The sequence below is a fragment of the Haliotis cracherodii genome, unplaced genomic scaffold (genome assembly GCF_022045235.1).
Source record: "Haliotis cracherodii isolate W230 unplaced genomic scaffold, xgHalCrac1.p SCAF_6, whole genome shotgun sequence".
NCBI lineage: Eukaryota > Metazoa > Mollusca > Gastropoda > Lepetellida > Haliotidae > Haliotis > Haliotis cracherodii.
In genome coordinates, this window is record NW_027266319.1 from 44233918 (window position 1) to 44257322 (window position 23405).

Genomic DNA, 23405 nt, shown 5'->3' on the forward strand with positions numbered 1-23405 from the left:
GAAGGCCTTCTTAGATAGAGTGGGGCACTGCTCACATCTCGCCTCATCTGTACATTTGGCCTCCCTGCACTTCCAGCTGTAGTTATGAGGATCTCCCGTGATAATAAAAATGGCGACACTTCTTACAAGCAGAAGAAGAGGGAGACTCCATGCAGACTTTACAAACACCTTACACCAGCTTATACTTACGTGAGTATGATCATCATTACAATTAGCAGCTGTTAATATAGACTTAGTATGTCTGTTTTAAGAAAACTTACAGAACAATCATAGATTATTGTGACTAATACCAAGTGCTAGATAGTTACAACTATAACAATAGGTGTTGACTCTAGCACAAACAGGAAAGAAGTGAGACTTCCCACACGTTTATGCATGTCATAGCTTGGGTTGCTATAGTGCTATATTGGGAACAACTAATTTGTGTTAGACAGTGAAGAGGACGTCTGTTAAAAATCAGAAAATTTAGTTGGTGTGACTAAAGCCAAAGTACAGGATTTATGACAAAGATGTAATACAGGTAGAGGAATCGCAAGAATGATAAGTTTTATGCTTCTATAGCTATCTATAACAAAGTTATAAGCATTTCCAGTTATAACATCTCTTTGGGAATACACATGCCACATGCAGTAAAACTTTAAAACAATATGTCCTGTGCCTGTATGTAGCTTAATGACAAAGTTTTAATGACATCAGTTTTGGTTTGGGAAAACATGTCAAGTGCTGACCAATTTAAGGGCAGATCCTAGGCAATGTTTCATGCATCTGCACAATGTAATTTGATTTCTCACTGAACTAACAACATCACTTAACTTACTTACGAGTACCTTCCACCCTTATACAACCCGCACATTCATTTTGTTTACAAAGGAGACCGCCTTCGTGGTCTAGTGGTAGAGCGTCCGCCCGGAGAACGGAAGGTCATACCAACAGACGTTAAAAGATGGTACTTGTTGTTACCTTGTCTGGCACTCGACATTAAGGGGCTAAAACAAGGACTGGTCTGCTCGGAGTCAGTATACTGTGTCTGAGTGGGGTATTCAGGTTAAACTGCGGTATGGTGTCTCGGTGGGCTAGCACTATAAATCGGCATCAGTCCGGACTAGTACAAGCCGCCACACACACATGCATGTACGTTGCTATATAAGTGCAATAATCTTGGACACAACGTTAAACCCTATTTCACCTCACCTTATTTACAAAAGGTGCTTCACTGATTCAAAAACATAATTCAATGAGTTCATTTACTACACCCCCATAACTGTTTTTCAGATTTGTTTGTACACAACAATCATCACACAAAAATCAACATACAATGACAAGAGCACACAGCAGACCAGGGGGGGATTGTGTTCATGATGCTGACATACTGAGTCTAAACAAAATTAGGGCACAATTTGACCCATGATCATAGTTTTCTGTCATACAGGCACTTGAGTACCAAACTAGTGTGTCCCAATACTTGAAAAAACATAGCTCAAACATTGCAAGGGAAGTCAACAGTGAAATTTGATCCCAGAACTCAGCAGAAAAATTTCACTTTCTCCAAGATGAGTGGATTCAATAATGCTAGAAGCAGTGAACACTATCCACCCAAAAATCTGATCAAGAAGCATTGGATTACAGGAAGACAACATTGTAGAATATTGGGTTTTGTCACCTACATGAAGTGATAGGTGATGAGATACTTGTACAAGGTGAAACTTGTTTTTATTAGTTTCCACTGAATAACCATGACCTTGCTAATGTACCAAATGTTATATTCAGGATAACACTTTCTTAAGAAAGTACAGATTCTCATACTTCTTTTGGGTTGAGTCCCGTCCGGGATTCGAACCCACACTTGCCAGGGTGAGGCACCTAATCGCCAGCACACAAAGTTAGCTATCTAACCCACTCAGCCACCGAGGCTTCCACAAAAAGGAAAGTCTGACAACTGGTAGTCTAGATCACGTACTTTGAGTACCCCTCTGACAAGTGTAAATTGGCACGGCTCCCATGGCCGAAAGCTATGAATACACAATGCCATTTAGAAAGTGGTCAAATGTAACAAATGTTATATTCGGGATAACACTTTCTTAGTAAAGTACAGATTCTCATACTTTTTGGGGGGTTGAGTCCCGTCTGGGATTCGAACCCACACTTGCCAGAGTGAGGCACTAGCATTGTGTATTCATGACCTTGCTAAGGTCATATTGGAACTTTTTTCATTTACGAAAGAATAAGAGAATTCTTCTTTATATTTTTTATTTACACTTTACTAAACCAAACAAGCATGTGTCGCAAAGATTTACTTCAGACATCATACAATTGTTAATTTCCCATATCTACAGACAGATTGAGATCTTGAGCGTGAAAAGCATCCAGTCTGATTTAATCTGACAAATTTAGTACTGCAAAATAAAGCGTGGGCTAACTTTACTCAAATAGAAACAAAAGGAAATGGACTGGTGCTCAAGGATAGGTCTTAACCCATTATGTTACAGAACATCTACCATACTGACCTTCAGTCTCTTCTTGGCATTCTTAAGGCTGATTTTCAGTGTCATATTCTCCTGCTGAAACTCTGTTAATCTGAAACCAACAGTTTTTACATGATTGTGTGTCACTAGGTATTTCTATTTGCCCTCACATTAAGCATAGCTCTGAAACATGGGCCTAGCATAGGAGTCTTATAACAGTCATACAACCAATAGGCAGTTTAAAACACATTGTACATGAAAGAACATAGAAAATTCTGCTAAGCTAAAGAGTAACAAAAAAAAGTGTTATCATTACAAGAAATGGAAACAGCACTTGCCCCACCTTATGCTGAATGTCCCACAACTGCCCTACTGAAACATTTCTTTAGGTCAATACCTGCAAGCCTTGGAGTTTTCCCACTTTTATCAACTCGTGTTGATATATTTTATATCAAAAGACACTCCGGTGAGATTTTATTTATCATTCAACATCATTTATCCAACTTTTTCAAATTGTAGACAGTAATGAGCAGTTTCTTAAGGCCCTGTTACACTGTCAAAAACTTTGATAAAAAACTTGACGGACTTTGAAGGAATAGAAACCGATCGTATTTCTCGTCAATCTTTTATCAAAGTTTGATGACACTGATTTAATTTAGCCAATCAGAATGCAAGGAACATTTACCCCTTTTCAACCAGAAGTGCATCAAGTCAAGTCAGAATGAGCCAACGATTTTTGACTGATGAGATGTTAGAAGAATTAATTGATTTGGTTCAACAACGAGCAGCCATTCTCGGGGACAAATATGCCTTTGTCTACCCCGACTCCCAGAAAAATTCTGACGGCCCGTCAAAAACTTTGATGAGTGTGAATACCCAACTTTGACTAAGAAATTAAATTTTCGTTGTGTTCATTGAAATTCCTGTATTCTGATTAGCTGAATTTGTCACGTGTTATTGCATTCATTTCCCAATGAATGTAAAAACTTAAGCCACGCCCACCGAGGCGCACTACTTTTATTACTTCAGAATGTTGTGGAATCCCAATACCACAGTCGAGGGATTTCCCTTTCTGCTCACGTGTATCGTCATGCACAGGACATTTAGCGACTTTCATGCATTTTCATTGTCCAAACAAACCTTTGAAACCGAAGGCCGAGAATGAATGAAACAGCAAACGTGCGCCTGTTTTTTTTCTGCTCGCCTCGATTCAACTTTCATGTCTTCGGGTTTCATTTCTAACTAGCATTTTTCCAACTGTGTTTTACCGTAATAAGGGTAGTAATGTTTGAATCTGGCGGTTACTGACCATGTAATTTGAAACAGCAGCCTTCTCCCGGACATAATTCTTCCGGTTCGTTACAGTCTGACTGTTGCAGTTCTTTTCCCCTCGTCTTAATTGACAGGTCCAATGAACATTGTTTTGATCCTGCTCTCCGTTGATTGGCTACTGACTGTGTAGGCGTGTCAAGTTATGTGCTTAAATTAAACGATCACCTGATTCATGTCACACCACAGTATGTAAATTTAATATTTTTGTTTGTGCAGAAATAATTACCAATACCTCCCTGCCTACTCTTACTATTTTATCAGCTATTCCCTTCATTATGTAATATTATTCCACTAAATATTTCTTTAATTCCCTTTTACTCACTTGCCATATTCCTAAATTAATCCATCAATGCATAGTTACTTTAACATTTTCTATGTTATATCCAAGCACGTGTTTACCTCACATCCCGTCTATTTTTATACCCTGTGTACTTCCGTTGTCTCACAGCTACATAATGTACCTTCACAATTTTATAGTAATCCTAAATATACTTACGTATTTCATCAACTATTATCTTTTTCTTATATCAATATGTAATCTCAGCATCTATATCTTGTACATTTCTATTAATAATCCGCAGACACCATTTCTTAAATATTAATTCATGGTACATCACGGTCTTTATTATTTCCCGACATGTTGCGCATGCGTATTCTATGTTCCTTCTCAGTTCTTCGTCTGCCATGTTTCACCAATTTTCTCGGGCAATTGCGTACGTAACTTTCATCTATTAGCCCCAAACCGCATCGTACGTGCGCGGATACAGTCACATATCCATAATACAGTTGAATCCAGCGAATCTCCAACCCAGTTGACTACTGGGAGGTCACGGCCCACACCTTCTGCCACTGTTAGTAGGGCACCCGACAACCCACTAGCAGACCCAGACCCGGTTGCCTCCCAGGCTAATTTAGACATGGATCATCATGTTAGCTATGGACCCACCATCACGTCCCTCCAAAATCAGTTGAAGGAACTAACAGACCTTGTCTACACCTTGGCACAGAATCGGTCATCTCCAGCACAACAACAGGCTTCAGGCAACATAGCCTCTCCAACTCACACGGCCCAGGGTCCTCCAGCGACATCGCCTGCATGTCAAGATTTGTCTCAGATTGGCATCTACCAACGTTCCCAAGATACAACTTTTCCAGGACCACATCTGTTTCCTCAGGTTGGACACGCTACGGCAGCGGTGTCTTCAGATTCCCTCCCACCAATTGATCTGGTCCCTGAGCAACTCGTGACAAAGATCCGGGCAGGTAAATGTGTCAATCTGGCATTGCTCTTCACCACTATTCACGACTTCAGGGATGGTAAGGGAGGAACAGCTCCTAAACTGACTTGACCCTTGTCTCCTCGGGAATTCACTAAAGCATTCTGAACGTATCGGAACATCTACTGTGGCCAAGATGTCCAAAAGAAAGCACAAATGGAATCTCACAAGGAATATGTGTTAGACCTCGAGGCCCAATACGAATCGGACGGATACTATGAGTACCACAAATGATTCGCCATGAGAGTGGCAGTGTATGCAGCGATCGGAAAACCAATAGATTGGTCAAAACCTGATACTAACATTTTTAATGCCTGTTGTGCCCATTTGAAGAGGAAAGTGTGTTCTGGGTGTGACAGCATAGATCACATCAAAGCAGAATGTCCTAATGCTCCCTTCTCCTTCAAGCCAGTCAAGTTCCCTGGCAATCGAATCCACAATCAGTCCCGAACCAGCAGAGTACAAGATTCGAAAGGTCGCACACGCGTGTATCATGCTAACAGAGAAGTGTGCAATAACTTCAATGAACTCGGGTGCTCCAGGGAACGGTGTAATTTTGCACATACTTGCCTGACCTGCCAAGCTACCTCTCATGGTAAATCTGTCTGCCGGCAGAATAAACGCAAATCGGATCAATGACAAGACTTAGTTGATAGTCCTCCAGTGAATGTTAGATTCCTAACACATGAACTCCAAGCACATCCAGATCGTGATTTTGCAAACTACGTTATTCAAGGATTTACATTTGGATTCAATCCCATGATTGCTGCAGCACCAACTGTGACTTTAGAATGTGCGAATAATCTGACTGCCAGGAGAAATCCACAAGCCGTGGATACAGCAGTTCAAATAGAGGTTGATAACGAGTATGTATGTGGACCTTTTCACCTACCTCCCTTCAAAGTTTGTCGTATTAATCCACTCGGTCTGGCAGTGGGGAAATACTCTGGCAAACAGCGTTTGATTCTCGATTTGTCCGCTCCACACAACGACAGCAATCATAGCATCAATGAATTAATTGACAAGGACACATGTTCTCTATCTTATGTGACTATAGACAATTCTATCCGTATTATTATGCAATTAGGACCAAATGCGCTCATGTGTAAGGCCGATATTAGAGACGCTTTTAAACAGGTCCCAATTCAGAAAGACTTTTGGCCTTACTTCAGATTCAAATGGCGCAATAGTTACTATTTCTACAAACGTTTGGCTTTCGGATGCAGTTCAAGCCCCAAAATTTTCGACAACCTGTCTCAAGCCCTCTGCTGGATTCTCCAACACAATTACCATGTTCAGAATATTCTTCACCTCCTGGACGATTTTTTGACAGTTGATTCTGCCAGCTACCCAGCAGATAAAACCATGACAGACCTACATTATGTTTTCCAGCTGCTCAACATTCCTCCTACAACAAGATTAGAGTATCTAGGCATCATATTGGATTCCACTACTATGTCTGCTCATCTACCCCAAGACAAAGTGCTGCGGATTATCAGCGTCATTGAAACCTTCATGCACAAGAAAAAGTGTACAAAGCGGGAGCTACTCTCCCTGCTTGGCCATCTCAATTACGCAGGCAGAGTGATACCTCCCGGTAGAGCTTTCGTCTCTTATCTAATCAGCTTATCCACGACAGTCAGCAAACTACATCACCATGTTTCGTTGTCCAAGGAATGCCGATTAGATCTGTGCATGTGGAGAGAGTTTCTTCTTCAATGGAACGGAGTGTCCTTTTTCCACGATACCCAAATCACGGATTCCTACGACATCGAACTATTCACTGACGCAGCTACATCTACAGGCTTTGGTGTTTTTTTTCAAAGGAGAGTGGTTTGATACTTGGCCCCTAGAGATCAGATCAAACTCTACTTTGATGAAGAGTACTGCGTTCTTGGAACTCTATGCCATTGGGGTAGCAGCTTTTGTGTGCGGAAAACAATGATTTAAACGAAAGATCTTGTTTCGTTGTGACAATCTCGCTGTCGTTCATGTCATTAATAAAGGCAGAGCTCGTTGTAAGCACGTCATGGCATTAATGCGTAAACTCACTTGGTTATCTGCCACTCATAACTATGTCATCTTAGCCAAGCATGTACAGGGAGTGCATAATGAACTTGCTGATGCTCTCACGCTTCCAGTTCCACAGGTTCCGCCAGCTAGCCCCTCATGCAGCCCCCAGCGCCACGCCGTGCCCAGACAGCTCAGCCGTGACATGGTACTGAACCAGCAGTTAGTCAACATGTGGACAGCTTCCCTCGCCCCGCGCACCGTGACTACCTACTCTACTGGTTATCAGAGCTACCTTAACTTCATCAGATATCAACTGTGCCATCCTCTACGCAACCATCACCAGCTGCCAGTTATAAGCGAGATACTGCTACAGTATTTCATTGCCTACTGCTTCAGCGTCCTGCATCTCCAATGTGCTACAGTCAAGAACTATCTAGCAGGTATCCGTTTCGTCTACCTTCGCGCAGGTATTGATACCTGCCTTGATCACCCTACTGCACCTAGTATGAGTAGATTACAGACCTTACTTCGAGGATACAAGAAGCTGCATATTTCAAGCACTAAGAAACGTCTACCTATCACCTACATCATCTTGACATGCATTGTTGCGGCATTAAGGAATGGAGTGTTTGGTGTCCATGACGACCTTGTCATGGAAGCTATGTGTTCTCAAGCATTTTTTGGCTTCCTGCGGTGCGGGGAGTTCACCTGTGCAAAGTCTTTCAACCCAGAAGTCAATGTGTGTATTAAAGATGTAGTTCTTCACCCTAGTCAAGCTTAGTGCTCTGTTAACCTTAAAACCTCTAAAACAGACCCGTTTCGCCAAGGAGTCACGGTAAATGTATTCGCTACTTCAGGATCATGCTGCCCTTTCTCAAGTATGAGGTTACTTATGTTTGTGCGGCTTCAGTGTGGTGCGAAGCCTTGTGATGCAATGTTTACAGATAGAGCCGGTCTTCCTGTGGCTAGATCTGCTGTCCTGGCTTAACATAGTGCTGTGCAAAATCGGCCTGAACCCCTCGTTGTACTCAGGCCATTCTTTTAGAATAGGAGCTGCCACTACAGCAGCCCACGTCAATATTCAGGATCACATGATCAAGACCTTAGGTCGATGGTCTTCAGACTGCTTCACCAGGTATATCTGTACCCCTGAAGATGACATCCGACGAGCTCACTCATCCATGGCTCGATCTTGACACTACGACAGGAACACTTCCCTAGACTCTCAGCTACACCTGGCTTTTGTGTGTCGCAGCGACAATCATTATTTTATTTTACTTCAGTATTATCGTTGTATCAATGGTCCTAAACCACCATTTCATGTATATATTTATTCTACTTTTCACCTTATATTCATTGGGGGCTCTTGGTTGTTACCTCGCTTTGGGCATTTTATTTCATAATCTCCCCCAATTCATTTTCACATTCCAATCATAATTCATATCCATCTTCGCAGGCCGGCTACTGCCCCTGCACACACACAGCTCTTTGTCAGGCCGGCTTGCCCCTACAATCAGCTGCTTCCCCACCGTTGTCCAGGCCGGCTTGCCCCTGCAACCAATCTTACAAAACTTATATCATTCATAAGCAACAACCGAGCCAGCTCCCAATTTGTGCCAAGTTTTATAATAAATAGTGTATTTTACTTCTTGTTTTGTTATTTCTGCACAAAATGTATTCCTACACCTGGAATGTTTATCAATCTCGTCAATTTTGTCTGTTTTGATATATACAACTGTTTTGGGTTAAACTATTGTAGATAAAACATGTTTTATGTTGTCAAATTTAATTATAAGCATTGACTGTGTATTTTTTTTTGGTTCATTGAGGTATGAATCGAAAAACTGATGTGCAAACTGTATGAATCCGCGTAGCCACGACAGTCATCACTTGTTTGTAAACTTAACGGTCATTCGGTTGCGAGTTCAGCTCCAAGCATGGTTGTGGCCACCTATTCACAGTAGGGAGTTTTGACTGGTGGCAGCGATAGTATAGACAGCTGCGGGAACATACTATTGCTGTGAGGAGCTTGTCGCCAGGCTAGACCTTGCCCAATATGTAAAAGTTTTCATAAAGCGCTGTTATATTTTCTGGATCGCATTTGCGACACTGCTTTAGTCTACATTTTCGCATTTTATAAAATTATATCAATCTACATTGTGTGATAAAGTGCAAAACCATAAGTGTTTCTCATCAGGTTTTACATCTGAAATGTTGTGGGACGAGCGGTTTTAACAACTGAATATTTACTATACGGTGTATTTAATGATTTAACAAGGAAATCCATGTGATCCAATATTGTGTAGTATATTCGTATAAAGAATATATTAAATATTTTTTCTAGAAAAAGTAATTGTATTTTATTTCCTTTTAAAAACAACACGTAGGCCATCTATGTTATTGAAGAAAAATATTGGATTACAAATGATTAAATATTGTCTGTTGAACTACTGCAACAGGTGATTAACGGCATAGATATATTCCATTACATAAAGCAATTTTTTTAAATTTTGAAAACAAAAGTTTTGCACAGATTTTCTTATAGAATTTTCAAGAATGGCGGTTTGTAAAATCAAATAAAAAATGGGTTTCCATGTTCGTTTGAGTTTAAAATGTCATAAAAAAGCAGCAAAGTTTGAACTCTTTGAACCAATACATTTTCACAGAAAACGTTGATTGAATTAAATTTACTGGTCCATATGAAATAGGCAATTTTAAAATGATAATTGATGGTCTTTTTTAAATTTACGTGTACTTTTAGCCATTTTATATTTAAAAAATATAGATACTTGAGACCATTCAGACCATAAAATCATTGTAAAGTTTAGGGTCAACGGACAAATACTAGTAAATGATCCTCAGCAATGGTGTCAGACAAGCCAAACATCATCGAACTACGTTCTGGAATAGATTTAAACATTTACAATGTATTTCGCTCCTCAGCCAAATTAAATGAAATCAGATGAATCAGTTTATTAGCTCTACTCAATTTAAAAGGACAGAAAAGGACTACACTCTATGCATGTTCACATTAACTTGTGGCATGTTCCATGTGACAACATAACTTGACAATTCCTAGATTATATCTCTTTGCGAACAAAAATTAGTGTCACTTTTAAATTTTGAAAAGAATTATGGATCCAGATAGACCCAGTATACATCACGAAACATCAGACTTGAACACGCATCTTAAATGCTGAACGCCTGCTGTTCGATCAAAGGTCTAGTCCACATAAAGTTCTGCGCCCTCGCGAGACGACCATTTGAAGGGAAAATAGTGAAGTATCTTTTTGCACATTATTTCAATTCTTATAGCTGTAGTGTTACCACACTACACTTATTGATATTAACATTTATTCGGTTTGAAAAATGCCTTTGCATGGCACACGAATGCTATTTGTGTCCGGGTAGCCATCTCTTATCGTAAGAACAAATGTCTACATATAGGACATATAGAGGATTGTACGGAATGTCACTCAAATAGTTGCATGTTAAACAGTGTGACCTGACAATGTGATCATGAATTCGTGTCACTTCTCCATGTTGTTATTGATAGCGGCTTGGAAATCCCCTTGACGTCACTAGGAAACACCCCGCTTTTTCAATCTCTAACACAAATGAGTTCTCTGTTTTATCTTTGAACGTAACTCGTCAAGATATATCTTAGCTAAGATCGTTTCGGAAATCTAGGCCCAGGTGTGCACCCAGCCTTGTAGTTACCTACTAAAAGAGGTGATTTTTCAGCTGTTGTGGAAGTCGAAACCTTTGTTCCCGAAGGTCTAGAAATGGTCTTAGGAACCTCTGGATGTGATTCAGATGTAGTCTTTCCTCATACTGTCAACACTTGGGAAGAAGTGAGCAAGCCAACTATAACTTGCCATTGGTTTACTGATAACTGTTTGTGAATAGCTGCTGGCAAAAAGCTTTTGATTTTGATCTACCGATCTTCTGGTATTTAAATTAGATTCTGCCCTCTAAGAAACCTAGGGATGTAGTTATAAACATCCTCAGAATTAAAAGTTACACTGAAGTGAATAAAATATTGAGAATTCTCTAAGAGTTACACTTAAGTCTTAGAATTTTCTTAAGTTATAAAGCCTCTTTAAACTTAAGATTACTCTTAGAGTGAGCAAGAGTTGGAAGTCCTCGCAGAAGACTAAGTCAACTTAAGAATTTTCCTAACTCTACAAAATGGCTGACACTCGACAACGCAGATGTCACCTCCAATATTTCAAGCACGGAAAAACGTTTTAACTATTTACAAATGCAGACATTCTTGACCAGCTACCTGATGTGATACATTGGAATGGATGATAATATATACTGAACTGCAAAAGAAACATCACCATGGATAGATATATGAGAATCCTTATTTGTCCAAACACTGTAAACATATTTTGAGACATATTAAAAAGATGAAACTTGGCAAAACTGATCTTCAAGTTGAAATTAAAGTGTCAAATGTTCTTAAAGTGAAGGGGCGGTCGGGTAGCCTAGTGGTTAAAGCATTTGCTCGTCACACCGAAGACCCAGGTTCGATTCCCGACATGGGTACAATGTGTGAAGCCCATTTCTGGTGTCCCCCGCCGTGATATTGCTGGAATATTGCTAAAAGCGTCTCTGAAAAAATGGCATCACAAGTCAGTATCTCGTGTGTCCGCCATGTGCATTGATGACTGCCATGCAACGTCAATACATTGATATCATGTTCTGCTGAAGCTGATTTTCCCCTTGGTCTGCCCCTAAGAAGTTGTCCAGATAACCATGGATTCAAACTAGACTGGTGCTGTAATTCTGGTGAATAGCCATGGTGCTGTTGCTATCCGAAATGATAGGACTTTGAATTCGAAACGTCGGTCATTGATTGCAAAGCGTAGATATTTCCAAGACGATGGGTGTATCGAGATGTGAAGATATGCATCTGTAAGATCTAGGCTGATAAGCCAGTCACGCTTCTTCAACGTCAACCGCAACTTCCGTATGGGCCTCCCACTGGGCCCGGAGTTGGCGTTATGTTGAAAGACGGTAGGTGTAAATCGCAATCCATAGACTTAACCAGGTTGAAAGGGTCCATAACGTCGGAGGGGGTTGTAAAGAAGTCAGAATTTTCTTTCCCCTCTGCTGCTTGATCTTCTGCGGTGATTATATCCCCTTGGCGAAAAGAGTCCTGTGAAGATTGTGGCTTGTCGTACGGTTGGAACAAATCCTTCCTGGGGGGGGACAAACTTCTTCTTAGGAGGCTGTTTGGACGCAGATGACCTGTAGTCCCAGGGTCCTTTGTGACACTGTGATGACTAATGCGCTCTCCCCGCAAGGTCTATGGTTGAAGTCTGGAAATGCTTGGCTGTATCTTGCTTGCATCACACAGGAAAAAAGTGAGGTTGCCGCAAATTATGACATCATGGCTTGGGTAGTTACAAGACTACTTGGTGACAACTAGTTGAGTGTAATTGACACTGAAGAGGACATCTGTTGAGAATCTGACAATTTTAGGATTTATGGCATATATGTAATAGAGGTAGTAGTTTTGTAAGAATTATTAACAATGATAACTATTGTTCGATAACTCTTAAGAAATCTCTACCTCTATTACATCTCTGCCAGAATATACCAGAGGGACCCGGTGGGATCTGCCTCTAGTAACTCTCTGTGTAACTGACAGTAATCCTCTTCTGGAAACCATTATTAACTCATTCTAATCCTAACTCGAGATAATTTCCTCTGAAATGTCCTCTGAAGACTGGAAAATCAGACATGTATCAAGAATCAGTCAAATATGTGATACTTTCACTACAATTACCAATATATTTCCTGATCTTGTTCGTAATAATGATGTCATTTCTTGTTTAATTTGGATTTGTGACACTACTACCAGTGCTGACATCACTTCCAGTTTGTCACTTCCCTTTTTCTCTCAAGGTATATTTCTACCCAAAGACGACATTTCCTGATAAGATGGGCCTTGTTCTGCTATTTCTGATGTCATTTCTAGTTATGTTCTCACTTCGCTCCCCTCCCTCCTTTTTTTTCGAAAGAAGGGGGAAAACTATTGGTGGATGATAGTTTGTTCTGCAATAATAGGGCCCAGGGAATATATGCCCTCTAGGTCTGGTCGCACGTCACACAAGTAAAAAACTGGAAAAGGTGTTTTGTGAGGCCAACTGACAGCTAGAAACAACTTGTTCTACTGAGAGTGATGTCCATGAAGCGAGACTTGTGGCTAGGGCTCTGATTTCATGAGCTGAGCAGGATCTGAGACATGGCGTGGAATTCTGAGCTTGTGTATAACTTGCTGCAAAGGTAGCTTTTAGCCAGCCCGCAATTGTAGCCTTAGTGATTTCCTTGTTGGAATGAGTCTTGCAGAATAAGAAGAGTCTTCTTCGATGGCGTCTATGAGTGGGTCTGTAGCTGCGAGATAGAACTTGAGAGCTCTGATGAGACATAAAAGTCTGTCTGGGTGATCTACTGTTGGTCCCAAGGCAGGAATGGTATAGTGTCTATGGCCTAACATTCCCATTATATGTAGTACAAAATCCGCTACCATAGGGATGGATATAGCGTTAGTTATAATCCCTTGTCCCATATGTTGTCATATATAAGGGAGGATGAAGGTCTCCATGATCTTGCCACAGCTGGCATTTTCTGCGTGATAATGTCCAAGCGGTTAGATGTAGGTTGGACAGATTGTCGGGGGGAAAATGCTGGACTTGGCTTGTCGTAACAGATCTCGACGGAGAGGTAACTGGATAGGTTCTTCCATTAGTAGTCTTAGTAGTCTGTGGAACTATGCCCTGCTGGGCTTTATTGGAGCTATCAGTATTATTAAGAAATCTGTCTCCTCCACCTTGTGGATGACTTTGTCAAGGAGAGAACATGGTGGGAATGCGTAAGCAGACCAGTCCAATCCATCGATAGTGCGTCAATCTGGTGAGCTCTTGTGAGAACTGGACTGACATAAATCGGAAGTTGGTTGTTCTGGCAGGTGGCAAATAGATCCAGGTGCGGTGTGTCCTATAATGTGGTTATCCAAGCGAAGATCTGGGGATGTAGTGCCCATTCTGTTGCCACTATTCTCCCCTGGTGGGAAAGACTGTCGGCAAGGATGTTCAGTTTCCCGGGTATATGTCTCGCTTCCATCTGGCAATTGTTCCACAATCCCTGTCCTATGAGTTCATGAGTTCATCCATATGGGTTGCCCATCCCGAATCTGAAGTGTCTGTGAAAAGATGGTTTTCGGGCGTTGGATATGTCACATTGTCACTGTGATTTCACCAATGGTCTTGTGGTAAGCTGGGAGGCAACTGAGTCTTGAACTCTAGGCCATGAGATTGTATAGAGTTGATCCATGTCTGTAGAGGACGTAGCATCAGCAAGTTGCCTAGAAGAGTCATCCACCACTTCAGAGACTTACTGGGTTGGCTTGAGAGTGATTGAATCATCTTGATAGTCTTGTTGAATTGATCCTCTGGTGGGCATAGATATCCCCTGCCTAGCTGGAATCTTGGTCCAATGTATATGATGTCTTGAACCGTAGTCTAGGATATGGAAGGATTGATTAGGATGATGTAGCTGAGCTTTCTCTTGGTCTGCAGCTAGGAAATCATCCAGGTATCCATGGATTCAAACTAGTTTTAGGTGAGCAAACATGATGACTTGCGCCGTAATCCTGCTGAACAGCCAAGCGGCTATTGATATCCCGAATGGTAAAACCTGGAACTCGCAACGTCGACCATTGATCACGAAGCATAGATATTTTGATAAGGATGAGTGTATCGGGACGTGAAGATAGGCATCGAAGCTGATAAGTCAGTCTCCTGTCTTCAGCATCAACTGTAACTTCCGTACGGATTCAATCTTGAACTTTGGCGGAGGTACCAGGTATCTTTTGTTGAGGATCTTTAGGTCGATTATCATCCTCATTTTGGTCATATTTTTTTCGAGACTAGGAAGAACAGAAAATAGAAGCCTTTGGTGTCGTTGGTCTCCGTTAGTCTCCGAATGGCTCGCTTCTTTAGTAGCTTCTTGACAGCCAAATCTGCTGCCGCTAATTTGGCTCCGACTAGATGAAATCTGAGTCCGATGGCTTGGGTCTTCACGGTAGGATGTTTCTTGAAGTGCAGTTAGTACCCACGAGTCAAGACGTCTTGAATCCAGCAGTCGGGCGTAACTTGCTTCCAATTTTCAGCGTATGACAGACGGCGCCCTCCCACTGGTCCCGGGGTCGGCATTATGTTGAAAGACGGTAGGAGTATCTAGAAGGCTATGGATGAATCTGACTTGATCAGTCCAAATAGTCATGAGCGCGTCTCCGGTTATACCTCCACAACATGACTAATGGTGGAATGATGTGTCTGATTCTGGCGACAAACCAGTTAATGTAAGCGCCAATGTCCATTGAGTATCTGGAAACCTTAATCCGCGAAGGTGAAACATGGCATTAGTGATAGGGTTGTGAATCAAATTGTTGAAGTCCTGGTCCACACTTGGGAAATCCGAAAGTGGATCCTCATGCGTCCTTTATAACTTCCGCTTCAATGGAGGTAAGGGCAGTTGTTCATCATGTCTGATCTTGTGTAGACTATGGGACATCCGGTCTACTACCTTGCCTGCATAGCTTGGCCAAGGCAATGTCTGATGAATGTGTTGAGACGATGTAAGAGCATGACATCCCCCATATTTCAGCATCTGGGGTGGCAAATTCTCTGTCAAAGGAGGTTGGAATATAGGCATAAGGTGGTATAAATCAGTTCGACGAATATGTAACCCTCCGTGTAATGCCGCTGAGGTGAGTCATCAGCCTGATCTTTCTGCCTCCGAGTGAGGTGCTCGGGGGAGGTGGATAATCATAGTAGTCTACCCCGTGGGGTCCGTGATCCGCCAGTGTCCAGGATTCCGGTATGATTAGATTCCGTGTGGACTGCGAAGGTCCATGTGTAACGATAGTTTTTTTTCATGTTCGGCGGACTGGTCGGTTGAACAGTTGGTTGGATGATCCTGTGTAGTCCGTGTTGCTTGTTTTGGAGCCGCTGGTTGATGGAGATCATATGGCAACCCAAGTGGCTGGATGGTCAGCATGGAGTCCGTGCTGTAGCTGTACGGTGTCCAAACGGTCAGCTGGCTGATCGGTTGGCTGGCTTGTCCATGGATACAATGCGGTGCCCGTACTCATGGTAGGGAAATGCCTGCTGGCTTATACCCAGCTGGTTGGATGGTTGGTCGGCTGGAAAAGGCCCTACAGCCGTGTGTGTTGATTTGACAGGTGGCATCCCCCTATGTGGTCTCGTGACCGGGGAATTCTTCTTTGCTAGAGCTATCTCTTTCATAGTCTCCATTTCTTCATCCAAGGCTGAGAACCTAGCTTCAAACATATTCTTCATCAACTCCTGCTGTTCTTTGAAGAGTTGTTGAATAAGACTCATAGAGAGTGCAGGAGATGGTTGATCAACTGGAGTGGGAGAAGCTGGGGTGGAAGCCGATTTCTCAGCTGTGATGACCTCCACCTTCTTCTTGGCTGCCTCACGCCTCTCAGCCTTTGTCAAAGCCTAGACTATCTTGATGAAGGTCTTCTTAGACATGATGTGTTGGGGCACCTCTCACATTTCTTGTCATCAGTGCAAGATTTGCCTCTGCACTTGGTGCAGTTGACATGAGGATCTCCCGTGACCATGAAACGACCACACACAGCACACGGGACCTCACAAACACCAAGCACCAGTTATACTTACGTGCATGCGATCGTCATTCCAGGAGCACATATTAATATCTATTTATAATCAGAGCTCCAGATAAGCTGCATATCTGCGTAAAATACGCATTAGAAATGCAGAAATACGCAGTAAAATAAAATCCAATAAAATTGTTTTTTCAGAGTAAAAACGATGTTTTATTGGTCTGTTTTCAGACTCTCATGTCTAGTCGCACGTTTAAAAGGAAGCCAGAAGCTGGAATGTAAACATTAACCTTGGTTCTGTCCGGTTGCGCACGCACCTCCCTATGACATGTCACAAATCTCGAAGAATAAGCCATCAAGCAGGACTGGACTGGATTACTTCCCTGTGGGGATGGCTGGGTGGAAATGTACGACTGAAAACAGACCAATAAAACATTGTTTTTAATCTGAAAAACCCATGTTTTAGTCTGTTTTCAGTCGTACAAATGGGTAGAATATGACGGAACACTGGAAGGAGGGTCGGGAAAGTAATCAGGAAGTGACCTCTTTCACGTCGAATGTACCAAGTTCCTCACCCCTGTAGTGACAATAGAACATTCGACCAGATGCACGGACGAGACAAGTTGTTTATCACGAACCCACAGCATGGTTAATGCTCTTCGACACACAACTAATTATCGATGTGACAGGACAACTGCACACGTCAGTTGAATTGCGATCGAAGTGTGGTCGGCGTATAATTTAGTTACAGAACAACTCGCCGTAGACAAGGTAACTAAAAATAGCATGGTTAATGCTCTTCGACACACAACTAATTATTGATGCGACAGGACATTGCACACGTCAGTTGAACTGCGATTGAAGTGTGGTAATTAGTTACAGAGCAACTTGCAGTATACAAGGTAACTTAAAAATACGAGCAGTACTATAAAGTATGGGAAGACGATGCATACACCGAATAACCATAATAAAAAAGCCGAAGTACTGCATGCAACAAAAAACATAAGAATGTGTACATTCACCAACAGTTTTTATTGTAACCTGTTATCTGGCACGAAGTGTCGAGCAAAAAGTCCAAAGTGAATAAAGCACAAATTTACTGTCATTTCTGGGAGATCTGTTGTGCCACCACGAGCGTACCAAACTGTTTGAGTCCTTCAGCATCTTCTGTTGAGATATCTCTGAGATAATGCGAAGCAAACACTGAAGTGGATCTCCAAAAGCAGCCCTCCATAATAGCTTGCAGCGAACAATTACTGTGGAGTGCTAATGTTGAAGCTATGGCTCAAACTTCGTGCGGATGAGAGGAGGTGGGAGGTGCGAGTCCTTGCGCCTCGTAAGCTCTGAGAATAACTGCTCTCAACCAAAAGGAGAGAGTATTACGTGTAATCTCTTTCTTTGCATTGGTTGAGAGCGGTATGAACAGCCTTCAAAATTGTTGTCGTCGCTGTTCAGATCGCTGCATGTAAATACGAAGCGCACGAACTGGGCACAGGGTGAAATCAGCGTGATCATGAGTGCCCATAATGGAAGACAAGGAAGGAATGTGGGACATTCTCGAATCTTGGCCAGAATCCCATCTGAGACCAAGATGGACGTTTCCATGGTTACGCTGATCGAACGTAATCCGACCGACGTCAATGGCATGCATTTCCGATACTCTCGCTGCTGTAGCCAGCGAGGGAAGGAAAGCCGTTTTCTGAGACAAGTCGAACGCGACCTGATCTAGAGGCTCGTAAGTCTGGCTTGACAGGTTGCGCAGAACGACATCGAGGTCCCAGGCCGGCAGTCGGAATTTACATGACTGAACTTCAACTATGAAGGCACTTTAGTGAGCTTGTCGCCCGTAGGAGACAGCACCACTGAAGCCAAAGCTGCCAGATAAGTCGAGATCGTCGTCCCTTTCAGACGCCGAGATGACCGGAGTGAGTGAGTGAGTGAGTGAGTGAGTTGCCGCTTTTAGCAATATTCCAGCAATATCACGGCGGGGGACACCAGAAATGGGCTTCACACATTGTACCCATGTCGGGAATCGAACCCTGGTCTTCGGCGTGACATGACCGGAGATAGACTAGGAACTCCGCCACCTGTGGTGGGGTGCTACCGCTGGGTTGGAGCCATGAGACCTGGCGAAAATGGAGAAAGTGGTCCACTTGTCATCGTACAGCTTACGAGTCGTAACTCGATGTTCTGACGAGACAAGTGCTGCCGCTTTAGCCGAGTTATCCTTTCTTCATTAACGAGGTCTTAAGCAAACCCAGGCGTGAAGCTGGAAGTTCATTATCCCTGGATGCAAGTCGTCGGTGTGAGGATGAAGAAGGAGGTCGTCTCGATCTGGCAACGGGAACGGTGGCTGATCGATGATATGAAGAAGTTCCGGGAACCACGTTCTAGCCGGCCAATAAGGCGCGACCAAAAGCAGATTTGATGAAAAGCAGGCCATTTGACGAACTTTCTCAAGTATCGATGGTAACAGCACCGTTGGCGGAAACGCTTAAGCGTCTAGACCCTCATTGCAAGTGATAGGGTTTTCCTCACAACTATGGATATGTTGGCAGTGTAGTGGACATCTGTTGAAAGTTTATAAAAAATTTATAGTGTGGTTCTCAGCATAAACAGGAATTGATGCCAATGATGTGATGGAGGTGTAGTATTTTGCAAGAGTGATAAAACTTGTGCGTATCATCAAAATATTGTGAAGTAACCCTGCGTATTCGATTAGCAAATCAGCAACTTATTTTGAAATTATAAACGGGCATTTCGTCAACCTTGCCAAAGTCTGATGACAGTTACATTATGATCATTTGCCATCACACTTTCTTGTGGAAATATCATGGAATATAAAGCTATAAAGCTCTTGAACCCACACGACACCGGTTTGCAGGGACTAGATGAATAGTGTTTTTAAATATTTAACTTAAATATCCACATGTGTAAAAACTAGTAGGTAACAAAAATTTGAATACCCAGATAGAATTACTGATACCCAATGATTTAAAATCCATGGGTAATATACCCAAAACACCAAAAGCTTATCTGGAGCTCTGGTTTATAGTCTGTTATTATAGAAAACTATCAGAACAATCTTAGATTAATGTGACTTACTACCAAGTACTAGATCGTTACTACTATTACAACAGGTGTTGACTCTAGCACACACAGGAAAAAAAGTGAGATTGCGGCCATTGCATATGTCATAGCTTGGGTGGTTATGATGCTACTTGCCAACAACTAGTTGTGTGTAATTGACAGTGAAGAGGACATCTGTTGTAAATCTGAAAATTTTAGTTGGTGTGACTGATGCCAAAATACAGGATTTATGGCAGAGATGTAATAGAGGAAGAGATTTCATAAGAATTATATCAAATTAATAAATATACTGAGTGAAGCGGCATGGGCATGGGTTGAGTTCAGTGTTTTGAGTGGGTTATCGAGCTGAATTACGGAATCACCAAACAAAATATGGTGCTGTATATACTCAAGCAGTTTGTGTACACCGTAATACTTCACTCGAACATATGACAGGCATTGAAAGCATATAAGCACGGCAACTTGCTAAGCTAACATGAGGTGGGCATCCCTAAAGAAAACAAAGCAAGCTTTGCAAGGCTTTCGCTCTACATCGCGCATCACCATTATGACGTCATATCACTTATTGTGACGTAAAAGATAAGACATCACAGTCGTATATAGAAAAGCGCCGAAATTCCAAGCTCTCTGTTTTCTCCAAAACATAAATACATTCCCTTTGTTGATTTCTGTCGTGTTTTTCTGCACGAAATGTATTGCCACACATCCTTTGAATATTGTAGTAACCGCATCTGTGCATTTTGTAACCTGTAATTGTAGATATAATTATTAGAATATGCCTACCGACAATGACTGAAAATAGTACTATTCTATGAATATTAGCTTCCGCGGTGATGCCGCCGTCAAACCAACTGTTTCAATCAGAGGGGGTTTATTGTGATTTAATAGCCTCTGATTGACCAATCAGAATCGAGTAAATTCCAAATTTATGGTAAAATGTACCATAATCACAGGTGTGTTGTTTTGCTGCGCATTATACTCTCTGTCATCATCATATTATTATGTTGAAATGAAGATGAGGGAACAATTGTCCAAGTCTTTTTGAATAAAACCCATTTGTCTGTTTGACTATTTAGTTCAGAACATACATGTTATTCTTGGGGCCTTGCTGCTACAAATTTATTGACATGTACCGGTACCATGTGTACGGTTTGATACTATTTAGAAGAAATGTCTTTAGTAATTTTATTCGATACATCATGTATATTGTCTCACACATGTTGATGGATTATGCTAATAGAATTGAAAATAGGTTACTAGGTATGATCAGTGATGAATGTTTAACTTAAGCATGCTATGTTGTATAACAATGTTGACTGCCTTATTCAATGTGTCCCTGGAATGAGTTTGTTCAGTGAAACAACTGTTGAAAAAAGCAGCTGTTCTCTTTCATAAATGGGGATATACTTAATCTCTGAATAATTGTTGACAAGATTATTTCATAAGAGCTAGTTCATACTTAGTGTCTTTGATGGTCAATGTCATCCAATCAAATGTGAGAAATACTCCCCATATATGAAGAATATTAGTATGAATTCTCTGAGATCTGTCACATGCATGTGGTTGAGAAAACCAACCGCAGCAGTGGTGACTGAGCTCTAATTTGAACAAACACATTAAGCAGGCTACCCAACAGGGGGCTTAATTAGAGAAAAATGAAGTGGCATTTGAACGAGTACACCCAACCCAGCTAGTACCCCAGCCTATAAACTCACTTTTCTTTCTCCTCTTCAAGCTTGCCTTCAGTAACTTTCTTGGCATCAAGTGCTTTCCTGGCTTTCTTCTTCTCCTGGAGATATATGTAGCAAAACGTAAGCAATATATCTGTCCAGGGTATAAATCTGGCATATACATTGAGAACAACACAATTTTAGGTTTGACTTTCACTATGTATGAGTTCACTGGTGTATGAACCTTCATAGAGTGGTCTGTGCTTGCCACAATGTTCATACAATGTTTGGCCCTCACTCTATGAAGGTTCATATTTCTATGAACTCCCACAATTTGACAGTTAATTCATGATTTTTTATATCCCTATTTTGTACCTCAAAGAATGTATGCAGTGTGTGATATAGTATCAATATTCTGCTGCCCAGTAGTGCAAGCTAACCTTAAAAGTTACCAGCCACTTTCAACTTTCACTGGCCATCACTCATTTTTCACTTAAGATATGGACCAGGTTTCCCTTCTCTCAAAAAGGAATGCAAGTTGCGCTGTGGAGACATTTTAAACGTGTGTAGTAGAAGTTTGATAGCAGATGGCAACTTCCCGAGCAAAATCCATTCAAATCATAACTAAAATGGCCAATCTAAGAAAAAGCCAAAAGGGTAAAGGTGAGACTAAATATCAGCAAGCTGTTAATTCAGCAAGTTAATTCAGTGGATCAAACATCAACAAAGTCAAAAACGCCAACTCATAGCGATAATACCCTGACACCAGAGAATCAAACGACAGCCTAAATATCAGCAAGCAATATATCAGACATATATTAATTGTAAGGTTTCACAATATCCACCTTCTGGGTACCTATTTTATTACCATATATCATTTTCTATAAAGCCACCACATGTATAAGGCGACTCCCCTGTACAAGCTTTCAAGATTGATGCTAATATATATACCCCGAATATAAAGCGAATCGGAATGAAGCACGTCACCAGCCCATACACAATCCCTACATTTGCTATAAAAATGTGTTTGTCTTCCGCAGAAAAAGAAGAGTTTGCCACTAACATGGCCATATCATCCGCCCCTGTTGCAAAATTTATGACATAATTAAATCTAAACAAACCCTAACCTTTTTTAACCGAGGTGGAACTTGTAAAAAAAAGAAGAGTTTGGAACCTAAGTCCATCTTGTTGCCATGGAAACGTAAAAAATACAAATTTCCAAAATTTCTAAATAGCAAAAAGCACCAGTTCAGCATGTACCTGACAGACCTGCAAAGTTTGATGAAAAAATAAACGGTTTATGAGGTATGCTCCGGGAACGAACCCTACCCTCACAGAACCTAAGTCCATCTTGTTTCCATAGAAACGTAAAAAATAAACATTTCTAAAATTTCAAAATAGCAAAAGGCACCAGTTCAGCATGTACTTGACAGACCTGCAAAGTTTCATGAAAAAATATTGAACGGTTTCTGAGTTATGCTCCAGAAACGAAACGTGATGGACGGACGGAGGCTGTTTCTATATCCCCCTCCGACTTTGTTAGGCGGGGGATAAAAAGAAATATTTTCATTGTTTAAGTAATTGGAAAATGATTTTCAAAGAATTTCAAATATGTTCTATCAACATATATTTCTCGATAATAGTGGCTTTCCTCTCAGAAAATACCTGGAAAGCCTCTATTTTTCGAAAGACTTATCAGACCTATCTTCACATGTGTGGTATCTTTAGAAGGCTCTGAACATCAATTAGAATATTACAGTAACCTCGCCAGGAGTATTTTTAAAGTTGTAACTTGTGATTGGATAGCAAATGGTTTTTAATGGCACTTTTGGCCGCAATCTAGTATAAAGACAGCGATTTGTCAAATTCAAGCATGTGAAGGCAACCAACA

The 23405-nt window shown here is 41.4% G+C and overlaps 1 protein-coding gene across 4 annotated transcripts in view; it reads right to left on the reverse strand.

The window, feature by feature from the left end:
* Nucleotides 1-23405, reverse strand: part of LOC139445782 (ankyrin repeat domain-containing protein 26-like) — a 758925-nt gene that overhangs the window by 63502 nt on the left and 672018 nt on the right. For all 4 annotated transcript variants that reach the window (XM_071226998.1, XM_071227000.1, XM_071226999.1 and 1 more), the window contains 2 exons: nt 21560-21633; nt 2505-2574 (listed from right to left, as the gene is read on the reverse strand). In XM_071226998.1, coding sequence (XP_071083099.1) covers nt 2505-2574; nt 21560-21633 — 144 coding nt within the window. The remainder of the gene's footprint in view (nt 1-2504; nt 2575-21559; nt 21634-23405) is intronic.